A 13,050-nucleotide genomic window follows, 5' to 3' on the forward strand; every position below is an offset into this window, starting at 1 on the left:
GGAAGCAAGTGTTGTAAAGCTCAGATTTACACCCCCCGTTCTCTTCCTCAGTGTGATAGACCCGGTCGGACAGTTTAAAAACAGAAGTATTTATGACTCAGCATTCACTCTCATCTTCCATTCCTGGAGCTCTCTTGAGCATGTGCCTCAGCCTCAGCCTGGCCGGACGGCATGAAGAGCAGGTTTAAACTTAGCTGTCAGTTCTGCTTGGCTATACAGAGCTTTTGGAAAGTATTCAGACCCCTTGACTTTGTCCACATTTTGTTACGTTACAGCCTTATTCTAAAATTTATTAAACTAAATACATTTGTCATCAATCTACACTAAATACCCCATAATGACAAAGTGAAAAGAGGTTTTTAGAAATTTTAGCATATGTATTACTTATTTACATAGGTATTAAGACCCTTTGCTATGAGACTTGAAATTGATCTCAGATGCATCCTGTTTCTATGGATCATCCTTGACCGTGCATGTCAGAGCATGGTTTATCATTATGGGAAATTGTGTGTAGATGGATGAGGGAAAAAAAACAATTGAATCAATTTTAGAATAACACTGCAGCATAACAAAATGTGTTAAAAGCAGTCTGAATACTTCCCTAATGCACTGTATGTTCCCTTACAGCTTGTGTTTCGGTGGAAGCACGCGGTGTGTGTGTTCTCAGTTCAAAAACATGTCTTTTTTTGTACATAAGCATAGTATGAAATGCACTTTTATTTAGAATTGTATATAAAGGTCTCCTCATAGTGTTTGATATTGCTGCTTCAGGTCATAAGCAGATTGTGGCTGTCTGCTACTGATGGTGTCTGAGCACTAAGGCCAGGTACACATCACTGTCTCATTGTTGTGGCACAGGGCTCTGACGTGGACAAGGAGGAGAGGGCAGATCTGGCTTCAAAGGACAACTCCTGTAGAAACTGTTGACACTGCATTATGCTATTTTGATACCCGAGCAGACAAGGTGAAACACATGTTGATGTTGTTGAGCAAGGCACTTACCTCTAATTTGCTCCAGGGGCGCCATACTACTATGGCTGACCCTGTAAAACAACACATATCACTGTCTGCACCTATCCGGTGTTTGTGACAATAAAACATTGTTTGTTTGATTTCTTTCACTCCCTGAGCACTAGTTGATGACGTGGACGTGAAATGTGGCAGCCCCCCACACCTCGATAACGACAGTACTGATGATTCCTCAATGCAGGTGCAACCTCTTGTCTCCCTCTACTGGTCATACACTACTAGTACATGTTCTCATGATGCGGTACAGAGCTCAATTCGGCCTCTGCCCCGCTATTGCGTCTCAGACCACATTTTCGGATCAAGCATAAATTGTCTCTTTAGCCACGGCCTCGCGAGCGTTACAGGTGCGGGCCAACAGGTGATTTTGATTCGATTGTCACAAAACGCCTAGTTTAGGTTTCAACACAACAAGAAAAATGGATATCTCAAAGATTTCCGTTGCAAACAGGAGAAACAGAAAGACAGCCAAAGGGGAAAAAGCTACTCACAAGTCAAATGTATCACCGGCGATCAGTAGACTCATTCAAGACCCTTCAAATCATATTCCATTGGGACGACAACTTCAGAGGACGCCGCCAACGTCAGAGTTGAAAATAACTTGGCCTTTGAGCTTTGAAACACAAGCGGTAGGCTGAATCCCTTTCACCACACTTCTGCCCTTCTTTGTGAGGCAGTGGAAAACCTCTCTGGTCTTTGGTAGATTCTGTGTTTGAAATTCACTTCTCGACTGAGGGACATTACAGATACAGTATGTATGTGTGGGGTACAGAGATTAGGTATTCATTGAAAAGTCATGTTAAACACTATTGCACTATTAAATCCATGCAACTTATGTGACTTAAGCACATTTTTACTCATTAACTTATCTAGGCTTGCCATAAAGCAGTTGAATACTTATTGACTCAAGGCATCAGCGTTGAATTAATTTGTGAAAACACCATGATTCCACTTTGACATAATAGGGTATTGTGTTTAAGCCAGGGACAAAATTGTGGCTGTAACAACTAAATGTAGGAAAAGTCTAGGGGTGAATACTTTCTGAAGGCACTAAAACCCCAGTGCGCCTAGACAGGGCACCTATTGGTAAACGGGTTAAACATGTAAAGAGTAGACGTTGAATATGTCTTTGAGCATGGTGAAGTTATTAATTACACTTTGGATGGTGCATCAATACACCCAGTCACTACAAAAGTACAGACGTCCTTCCTAACTCAGTTGCCGGAGAGGAAGGAAACTGCTCAAGGATTTCACCATGAGCGCAAAGGCTACTTTAAAACAGTTTGAGTTGAATGGCTGTGATAGAACTGAGGATGCATCAACAACATTGTAATTACTCCACAATAGTAACCAAAGTGAAAAAGGCCTGCACAGAATACAAATATTCCAAAACATGCATCCTGTTTGTAACAAGTGACTAAAGTAATACTGCAAAAAATGTGGCAAAGCAATTTAACTTTTTGTCCTCAATACAAAGTGTTATGTTTGGGTCAAATCCAATAAAAAACATGAGCTGGCGCACACCCAGAAAAAATGACTTAGTTTAAAGATGCTGACTAAGGGAGAATAAACTGTAAGCTATAAAAACTCAGTTTGTATAACCTCCCAGTAATTTTTAGGTAAAAAACCCACAAATGTTTCGGCATCACTGTGCCTTCTTCAGGGTGGGGGAAATCCAATACAACACATTATTGAGTAGAGTACCACTGTCCATATTTTCAAGCATAGTGGTGGTTACATCATGTTATGGGTATGCTTGTAATCGTTAAGGACTGGGGAGTTTTTCCAGATTAAAAATGGAACGCAGGTAAGTACAGGCAAAATCCTATTGGAAAACCTGGTTGTCTGCTTTCCACCAGACACTGGGAGATGAATTAATCTTTCAGCGGGGCTGTAACCTAAAACACAAGGCCAAATCGACACTGGAGTTGCTTACCAAGAAGAGTGAATGTTCCTGAGTGCCTGAGTTAGTTTTGACTTAAATCTGCTTGAAAATCTATGGCCAGACCTGAAAATGGTTGTCTAGCAATGATCAACAACCCATTTCACAGAGCTTGAAGAATTTTGAAAAGAGGAATGGGCAAATGTAGAACAATCCAGGAGTGGAAAGCTCATCCAGAAAGACTCACAGGTGTAATTGATGAAGGTGATTCTAATGTATAGACTCTGGGTTTTAATACTTATCTAATCAAGATATATATTAGTGTTTTATTTGTTGTACATTTTTTTACAAATGTTATAATTTTTCTTCCCCTTTGAGTATTTTGTGTCTGGTTGACAAATGTAAATTAAATACATTTTAATCCAAATTTTATCACAACAACCTGTAAAATCAAGGGGTGTGAATACTTTATGAATTTATGAAGGCACTGTAGTTTATAGGCCAACTTGAGCCAATTATTGTGGAGGGTAGGCCTAGCCAACTAACGAATTTCTATCCGTTACCATTTTGTCTTTCCATCCAGATTGAAAGCACCCCTGGGCAAGAGCCCTTGTCTCCCGCGCTAAATATGACCATGGACCTTTACACAATCGAGCCTGCAGAAACATGCCGACGGTCTCGCATCACTTCAAGCACAAGTGGGTGTTTCCTATATTGTTCAAAATCCTATAGCTGTATATTTGCACCAATATGTGGTTTGATATGTCTGAGGTGACAAACATAAAAACACACAGGGGTGTCGTGCACCCCCAAAATCTGAGGGGCCTCAAGTACGTGAGGATTGGAGGGTGGTCTGGAAGGGGGCTAGGCCCCATCTGCAAGTGTGTGAATTTAGCCTGAAATGGCATTTTCCTGCAATTTAGAGCCATAATCCTTATGCTTAATTCTACGTACAAAAATGTATATTTTTCTGCATATGTAACCATACTAGAGGTCGACCGATTAATCGGAATGGCCGATTAATTACGGCCGATTAAAATTTTTCCTAACAATCGGAAAGCTGTATTTTTGAGCACCGATTTACCGATTGTAACGGCTCTCTTCTATCTCCTCCTCTGATGAAGAGGTAGAACAAGGATCGGACCAAAATGCAGCGTGATGATGATTCATGATAGATTTTAATGAAGGAAAACTATACATGCAGAAACTACGAAAATAATGAAATGAAATAATGAAAACCGAAACAGCCCTATCTGGTGCAAACAAACACAGAGACAGGAACAATCACCCACAAAACACAGTAAAACCTAGGTTACCTACATATGGTTCCCAATCAGAGACAACGAGAATCACCTGACTCTGATTGAGAACCGCCTCAGGCAGCCAAGCCTATGCTAGACACCCCTACTCAGCCGCAATCCCAATGCCTACAAAACCCCAATACGAAACACAACAAAATAAACCCATGTCACACCCAGGCCTGACCAAATATATAACGAAAACACAAAATACTAAGACCAAGGCGTGACAGATCTGGAAGAGTCTGGCTGACTGGCAGATCTGGAAGAGTCTGGCTGACTGGCAGATCTGGAAGAGTCTGGCTGACTGGCAGATCTGGAAGAGTGATTGACTGGCAGATCTGGAAGAGTCTGGCTGACTGGCGGATCAAGCTGCTCCATGCAGACTGGTAGCTCTGGCTGCTCCATGCAGACTGGCAGCTCTGGCTGCTCTATGCAGACTGGCAGCTCTGGCTGCTCTATGCAGCTCTGGCTGCTCTATGCAGACTGGCAGCTCTGGCTGCTCTATGCAGACTGACAGCTCTGGCTGCTCTATGCAGACTGGCAGCTCTATGCAGACTGGAAGCTCTGGCTGCTCCATGCAACCTGGCAGCTCTGGCTGCTCCATGCAGACTGACAGCTCAGGCTGCTCCATGCAGTCTGACAGCTCAGGCTGCTCCATGCAGTCTGACAGCTCAGGCTGCTCCATGCAGTCTGACAGCTCAGGCTGCTCCATGCAGTCTGACAGCTCAGGCTGCTCCATGCAGTCTGACAGCTCAGGCTGCTCCATGCAGTCTGACAGCTCAGGCTGCTCCATGCAGTCTGACAGCTCAGGCTGCGCTGAACAGGCAGGAGACTCCGGCAGCGCAGGAGAGGAGAAAGGCTCCGACAGCGCTGAACAGGCGGGAGACTCCGGCAGCGCTGGAGAGGAGAAAGGCTCTGACAGTGCTGAACAGGCGGGAGACTCCAGCAGCGCTGGAGAGGCGAGGCGCACTGTAGGCCTGATGCGTGGTGCTGGCTCTGGTGGAACTGGATAGAGAACACGCACAGGAAGCCTGGTGCGGGGAGCTGCCACCGGAGGACTGGTGTGTGGAGGTGGCTCTGGATAGACCGGACCGTGCAGGCGCACTGGAGCTCTTGAGCACCGAGCCTGCCCAACCTTACCTGGCTCGATGCCCACTCTCACCCGGCCAATACGAAGAGCTGGTATGAACCGCACCGGGCTATGCACCCGCACTGGAAACACTGTGCGCTCCATAGCATAACACGGTGCCTGCCCGGTCTCTCTAGCCCCCCGGTAAGCACAGGGAGTTTGCGCAGGTCTCCTACCTGGCAAAGCCATACTCCCTGTGAGCCACCCCCCAATACATTTTTGGGGCTGACTCTCAGGCTTCCATCCGCGTCGCCGTACTGCCTCCTCATACCAGCGCCTCTCCGCTTTCGCCGCCTCCAGTTCTTCCTTGGGGCGGCGATATTCTCCAGGCTGAGCCCAAGGTCCTTCACTGTCCATTTCGTCCTCCCATGTCCAGTCCCTCTCTCGCTGCACCTTGGTGCGGCTACACTCCCCTGGTTTAGCCCAGGGTCATCTCCCGTCGAGGATTTCCTCCCAAGTCCAGAAATTCTTGTCGCGCTGCTCCTGCTGCCGCTGTTGCCTGTTACCACGTTGCTTGGTCCATTTGTGGTGGGTGATTCTGTAACGGCGTTCATCTGTTGAAAGAGAGTCGGACCAAAATGCGGCGTGGTGGTTACTCATGTTCTTTAATGAAAATAGAACGATACATGAAATGACTAAATAAGCAAAACAACAAACGGAACGTGAAAACCTATACAGCCTATGTTGTGACAACAAACACAGAGACAGGAACAATCACCCACAAAACACACAGTAAAACCTAGGCTACCTACATATGGTTCCCAATCAGAGACAACGAGAATCACGAGAACGAGACTCTGATTGAGAACCGCCTCAGGCAGCCAAGCCTATGCTAGATACCCCTACTCAGCCGCAATCCCAATGCCTACAAAACCCCAATACGAAACACAACACAATAAACCCATGTCACACCCTGGCCTGACCAAATATATAACGAAAACACAAAATACTAAGACCAAGGCGTGACACCGATTTTAAAAAAATATATATATATATATATATATATTATACCTTTATTTAACTAGGCAAGTCAGTTGAGAACACATTTTTATTTTCAATGACGGCCTAGGAACGGTGGGTTAACTGCCTTGTTCAGGGGCAGAAAGACAGATTTTCACCTTGTCCGCTTGGGGGATTCAATCTTGCAACCTTACAGTTAACCAGTCCAACGCAATAACGACCTGCCTCTCTCTCATTGCACTCCACAAGGAGACTGCCTGTTACGCGAATGCAGTAAGCCAAGGTAAGTTGCTAGCTAGCATTAAAGTTATCTTATAAGACACAATCAATCATAATCACTTGTTAACTACACATGGTTGATATTACTAGATATTATCTAGCGTGTCCTGCATTGCATATAATCTGACTGAGCATACAAGTATCTAAGTATCTGACTGAGCGGTGGTAGGCAGAAGCAGGCACGTAAACATTAATTCAAACAGCACATTGTGCGTTTTGCCAGCAGCTCTTCGTTGTACGTCAAGCTGGTGTAACCGAAGTGAAATGAAATGAAATGGCTAGCTAGTTAGCTTGCGCTAATAGCGTTTCAAACGTCACTCGCTCTGAGCCTTCTAGTAGTTGTTCCCCTTGCTCTGCTTCAATGGTGGCTGTTGTCGTTGTGTTGCTGGTTCGAGCCCAGGGAGGAGCGATGAGAGGGACGGAAGCTATACTGTTACACTGGCAATACTAAAGTGCCTATAAGAACATCCAATAGTCAAAGGTATATGAAATACAAATGGTATAGAGGGAAATAGTCCTATAATTCCTATAATAACTACAACCTAAAACTTCTTACCTGGGAATATTGGAGACTCATGTTAAAAGGAACCACCAGCTTTCATGTGTTCTCATGTTCTGAGCAAGGAACTGAATCGTTAGCTTTCTTACATAGCACATATTGCACTTTTACTTTCTTCTCCAACCCTTTTTTTTGCATTATTTAAACCAAATTGAACATGTTTCATTATTTACTTGAGGCTAAATTGTTTTTATTGATGTATTATATTAAGTTAAAATAAGTGTTCATTCAGTTTTGCTGTAATTGTCATTATTACAAATAAATAAATAAAAATTGTCCGATTTAATTGGTATCGGCTTTTTTGGGCCTACAATAATCGGCGTTGAAAAATCATATTCGGTCGACCTCTAAACCATACCTCTTGAGCTGTCTGTATCCTCTTGACTTGTGGTTCTTTTTTTGCTAATATCTGGGTAAAAGATTGAAATGAATTGAGTCTTATTCAGTTCATTGAGTAATTGCTTGCTTTCCTAATGTCTTCCAACCTTGCCAGCAGGCATGCCAAATATTTCTGTTGTTGTCACATGTGCTGAATACAACGTGTTTAGACTACTGTGAAATGCTAAGATGGTTAGACAAGCTAACTACTCTAACTTGATTTGTAGCCTGAAATGGCTTCTTGGTAGCTAGTTATGAGGTTGGGAGATTGAGAACATTTCTGGCCTAGCTAAAACCAACTTCATAAAATTGCTAGGTGGCTAGTAGTATTTCAGAGAAACGACAACTATATATACAGTCGAAGTTTACATACACTTATGTTGAAGTCATTAACTCGTTTTTCAACCACTCCACACATTTCTTGTTAACAAACTATAGTTTTGGCAAGTCGATTAGGACATTACTTTGTGCATGACACACAACTTCTCCAACAATTGTTTACAGACAGATTATTAAACTTATAATTCACTGTATCACAATTCCAGTGGGTCAGAAGTTTACATCCACTAAGTTGACTGTGCCTTTTAAAGAGCTTGGAAAATTCCAGAAAATGTCATGGCTTTAGAAGCTTCTGTTAGGCGAATTGACATAATTTGAGGTAAATGGAGGTGTACCTGTGTACCTACCTTCAAACTCAGTTCCCCTTTGCTTGGCATCATGGGAAAATCAAAAGAAATCAGCCAAGACTTCAGAAAAGCAATTTCCAAATGCCTGAAGGTACCACGTTCATCTGTAAAAACAATAGTACGCAAGTATTAACACCATTTGAACACGCAGCCGTAATACCGCTCAGGAAGGAGACGCGTTCTGTCTCCTATAGATGAACGTCCTTTGGTGCGAGAAGTGCAAATCAATCCCAGAACAACCGCAAAGGACCTTGGGAAGATGCTGGAGGAAACGGGTACAAAAATATCTATATCCACAGTGAAACGAGTCTTATATTGACATAAACGGCTCAGCAAGGAAGATGCCACTGCTCCAAAACCCCCATTAAAAAAACCCAGACTACGGTGGTGACAAAGATTGTACTTTTTGGAGAAATGTCCTCTGGTCTGATGAAACAAAAATAGAACCGTTTGGCCATAATGAACATTCGTTATGTTTGGAGGAAAAAAGGGGGAGGCTTGCAAGGCAAAGAACACCATCGCAACCATTAAGCATGGGAGTGACAGCATCATGTTGTGGGGAGGGACTGGTGCACTTCACAAAATAGACCATTAGAAATTTGTGGGCAGAACTGAAAAAGTGTGTGCCAGCCAGCAAGGAGGCCTACAAACCTGACTCAAATCTGACCAGCTCTGTCGGGAGGAATGTGCCAAAATTCTCCCAACTTATTGTGGATCGCTACCCAAAACGTTTGACCCAAGTGAAACAATTTAAAGGCAATGCTACCAAATACTAATTGAGTGTATGTAAACTCCTGACCCACTGGGAATGTGACGAAATAAATAAAATCTGAAATAAATCCTTCTCTCTGCTATTATTCTGACATTTCACATTCTTAAAATAAAGTGGTGATTCAAACTGACCTAAGACGGGGAATTTTTACTAGGATTAAATGTCAGGAATTGTGAAAATCTGAGTTTAAATGTATTTGGCTAAGGTGTATGTAAACTTCCAACTTCAACTATATATATTAATTAACAGGACATATCTGAGAGGGCACGTGCACCTGTATCTACTGAACACATATTTTCATTAAATATCCAATTCTTATCTATTTTAATATAGTCCTTTGTCACATGATACTACTACTGTAGGTTTATAAATCTCAATGTTTAATGCTTTGGTTTATGATGGTGCAGAAGCTTGTAATAAATTATATTATCAGCATGATCCACCAAATGTTATCAATGTACATGTTCAGTCTGTTCAGGCAGTGTGCTGGAAGAGGACCCCTACTCATTGATAAGAGGCATGCAGGGCTATGAGGTTACCCCAGCAGACCTTGTATTCCTGAAGAGAGCCAGGCAGGAGAGGCAGATCAACGCCTTACAGGTGAAATCCATATATCTGATGGTGAAAACACCCACTTGATTATTTGAATGACTGATGCTCATGGTACCTCAAATTGAAATGACGCAGCCATTTTGTGCTGCTTTGATCACACATGTTCTTTATTCGCGCACATAGCAAAATGTTCCGTTTGCGTTTTCTCCAGTTTGGTTCAGTTTGCAACTAACAATGTTATACAATGATAACAAATGTTTCTATTGGACAAATTCAGGTAGGTTTGGTTCCATTTGGTTCCTAGTGAATACACTCCATTAGGGCCTTCTTGATACAGTTGAATGATGTTATGTTCAAGGCTGTCATGGTGTTTCCTATGCAGAGAGAGCTGGATGAATTACTGAGGCAGCAGAGGAACCAGATGCTGGCCAGGGATCTGTCCTTGGCCTCCAGAGAGAAGATCCAAACTGACCTTGATGAGGTGAGGCCACATGTTACTGTACAGTGCTGTAGCTACTAGGGATGTGACAAATGTACAATTGTTCTTAACTTTTAAACTGCCGTTATGTTTATACGCTAAGAACTCACATATGGTTCTTCGTATGACCCTGTGAGTGTCATCTTTTAGCTAGGCAGGACTGAGGTAGACTGAACTGCATTGCCCCCTAGTGGTCACACCAATGTTTTTTCTTTCTTTCTTTCTTTCTTTATATATATATATATATATATATATAACAAATAAACATTGGTATGACCACTAGGGGGCAATGCAGTTCAGTCTACCTCAGTCCTGCCAAGCTATTAGACGCCACTCATCTTACTGCTGTCTCCCACCCACTCAGCAACAATGATAGTTAATGCCGTTTTAGGTACTCTGCTGTGTCCCTCTCCATGTTTTCAGGACTTTGCTACTGTCGCTTCTTGTCTCTTTCTGACATTTCTCCAACTGTTAAATATGATGACGTGCGGAGCGCTTTTATATCCTTGACTAATCATTTGAAAGATTTATAATTCCTAATAACGTTACAGCATTGTTGTTAGGTATTTGTTACATTTGTATTTTTCCCTTTGATGATGAGGATGATGATGATCTGTTGGTGGTAGTTTTGTGATGACTACACTGAAGGTTATTCCGTTAGGGATTTTCTCCTTTAAACATTCACACCACCACTAGATACTGTCCTATGCTGAATGTCATGTTGTCAACCTCTGAAGTTAAGACCTTGAGTTAACACTGCCTTTTAACTTGACTCTTATCATTTATCTATATAAATGTTTATATATTGATCATTTTTACATACTCATATTCGTAATGTTTGTGGATATGTCGACGCTTTCTCTGAAAATTGTTCTGTTGGACATCACGTTTCAGATCCTGTCCTGTGAGCAGACTGTTCAAATGGGGCAAGTGTTCCTCTCGAGGAAGCTGAGCTCAACGGAGGTAGAGGCCCTGGACTCCAAGTCCCTCCTGGCCCAGATAAAGACTGCTGATGTCCAGCAAGCTGTAGAGGAGGAACAAGCTGAGGTCACTGCACTAGAGGACAGAGTGGCCAGAGCCCTGGAGCTCAGGTAGCTAGCTATCTCACTTCATGTTACTGCAGTGGCCAGGATCATATTTATTAGGCACCAAATGGAAGGACATTTACCGGAAAAGGGGCAGGAAAACAGGCAGGGACTTACAATAAGAAGCATTCGTTTTTGTTCTGATGCCAAACATTTTGCTACAGTGTGCCTTAATGAATTTTACCCATGGAAGACATGGCCAGTGTGCAGTTTGTTGATGTTTACGGAAACAGGAGTTCTCGCTTTATATTAATATTATTGTTTCTAATTTCAGAGAGAGAGGGGAGCAAAGACAATGGGAGATTGAGAATCGGAACAGAACCATCCTCACGAAAAAGGTGCTATTTGTTCAACACTTGTCACCATGTAGTGTTTAGTTATACGATGAATCCCCTACAGTACTGTACGGTCATGGGCCAGTTCTTTCTGGACATATATAACTGATGAGCACTGCTTCATCTCTAAGGCAAACATCAAGCATCTAATGAAGGAACTATCAGAGCTCAAATCCCAGCTGGCTGGGGCAGAGGTAAGTCTGTATGTAATAAGCTCCATGTCTGACCTTGTGGTGTCTGGGGTGTTGGGAATTTTCAGTCACATTGAAAAATATGTGTACTTCCTCAAGAGATTCAATGAGAAAGTTCCTTGTGACTTCACAGGAATCTTTGCTAGCCATTCAAGGCAAGATGGACACTTTGAAAGACACCGAAAAAGAGGAAGACACAGGTCCCCAGGAGGCATTGCAAGTCACCCCAAGCCAAGCAAAAGCTCCCAAGAAGGCACCCAAGACAAAAAGGAATGGTGGAGAAACAATTACCCAACAGGCTTCTCAAGTCCGAATTAAAGATGAAAATACACCTACCATAGTTGGAGAGCCACATATGGCCAGTGGTCTCAGACGATCTAAGAGAATAGCTACCAAGAAGAGCTGCGTTGAGAATAAGCCTGTTTTAAAGAAAACTCGCCCTGTCAAAGCAAGCATTTCACTTTGAGAAAAAAAAATTATCCACTTTTCCTGAAACTTTTGAGTTTTAAGGAGTTGTTTTGGTTGTTTTGGCTTGTTTTGTACGGTGGTTAGGTTTCCATCCATTTGACAAGATTTTAATGCAGATATTCAAAAGTCTGCACAGAAACATTATATGCATTTTCCCCACCAGCGGATAAAGTGTTGTGCGTGACAGTGCACATAACACTTTTGCGCTTAAGTTTTCATGTACAGAATAAAATAAAACAGACGTTTTAATGTGTTTCCATAGGATTTTCAATTCTATGGATGATTTTGTCACACAAACTGCAATAAATAGCATACTTGCCCAACCTGATTTTTGGCTCATTCTCTATAGACTACTGTGTGCTGATAAAGTGGACAGGGTAAGTTATACATTGAGTGTACAAAACATTAAGAAGCCCATGACAGACTGATCAGGTGAAACCTATGATCCCTTATTGATGTCAAATACAATCCACTTCAATCAGTGTAGATGAAGGGGAGGAGACTGGTTAAAGAAGGGTTTTTAAGCATTGAGTCATGAATTGTGTGTATGGGACATTAGATAGGAATGGACAAGACAAATGAACAGGGTACGGTAGTAGGTGCCAGGCACAACGGTTTTTGTCAAGAACTGCAACGCTGCTGGGTTTTTCATGCTCAACAGTTTCCCATGTGTATCAAGAATGGTCCACCAGCCAACTTTACACAACTGTGGGAAGCATGGAGTCAACATGGGCCAGCATCCCTGTTGAATGCTTTCAACACCTTGTAGAGTCCATGCCCCGACAAATTGAGGCTGTTCTGAGGGAAAAAGGTGGTGCAACTCAATATTAGAAAATTGTTCTTAATGTTTGGTATACTCAGTGTACGATGAGATATGGATAAAGGCAGCCAATCACTGTTTATGTCACCCGCATCATTCAAATGATGGCCTAACCTCAATATTTTTGCATGAGAATGTGCATGAAGCTT

At 42.6% G+C, this 13,050-nt stretch overlaps 1 protein-coding gene across 1 annotated transcript; it reads left to right on the top strand.

Moving 5' to 3' along the window:
• The first annotated feature begins 1,302 nt into the window (after window positions 1-1,302).
• On the top strand, window positions 1,303-12,409 carry LOC118370330 (early endosome antigen 1-like). Its single transcript, XM_052499791.1, has 8 exons — window positions 1,303-1,655; window positions 3,492-3,606; window positions 9,442-9,572; window positions 9,907-10,005; window positions 10,897-11,093; window positions 11,362-11,425; window positions 11,554-11,616; window positions 11,747-12,409. Exons 1-8 carry the CDS (start codon window positions 1,446-1,448, stop codon window positions 12,077-12,079), a joined length of 1,212 nt encoding a protein of 403 aa, XP_052355751.1. The 5' UTR covers window positions 1,303-1,445; the 3' UTR covers window positions 12,080-12,409.
• Window positions 12,410-13,050: the final 641 nt, after the last annotated feature.

Source organism: Oncorhynchus keta, chromosome 37 (genome assembly GCF_023373465.1).
Source record: "Oncorhynchus keta strain PuntledgeMale-10-30-2019 chromosome 37, Oket_V2, whole genome shotgun sequence".
Taxonomy (NCBI): Eukaryota; Metazoa; Chordata; class Actinopteri; order Salmoniformes; family Salmonidae; genus Oncorhynchus; species Oncorhynchus keta.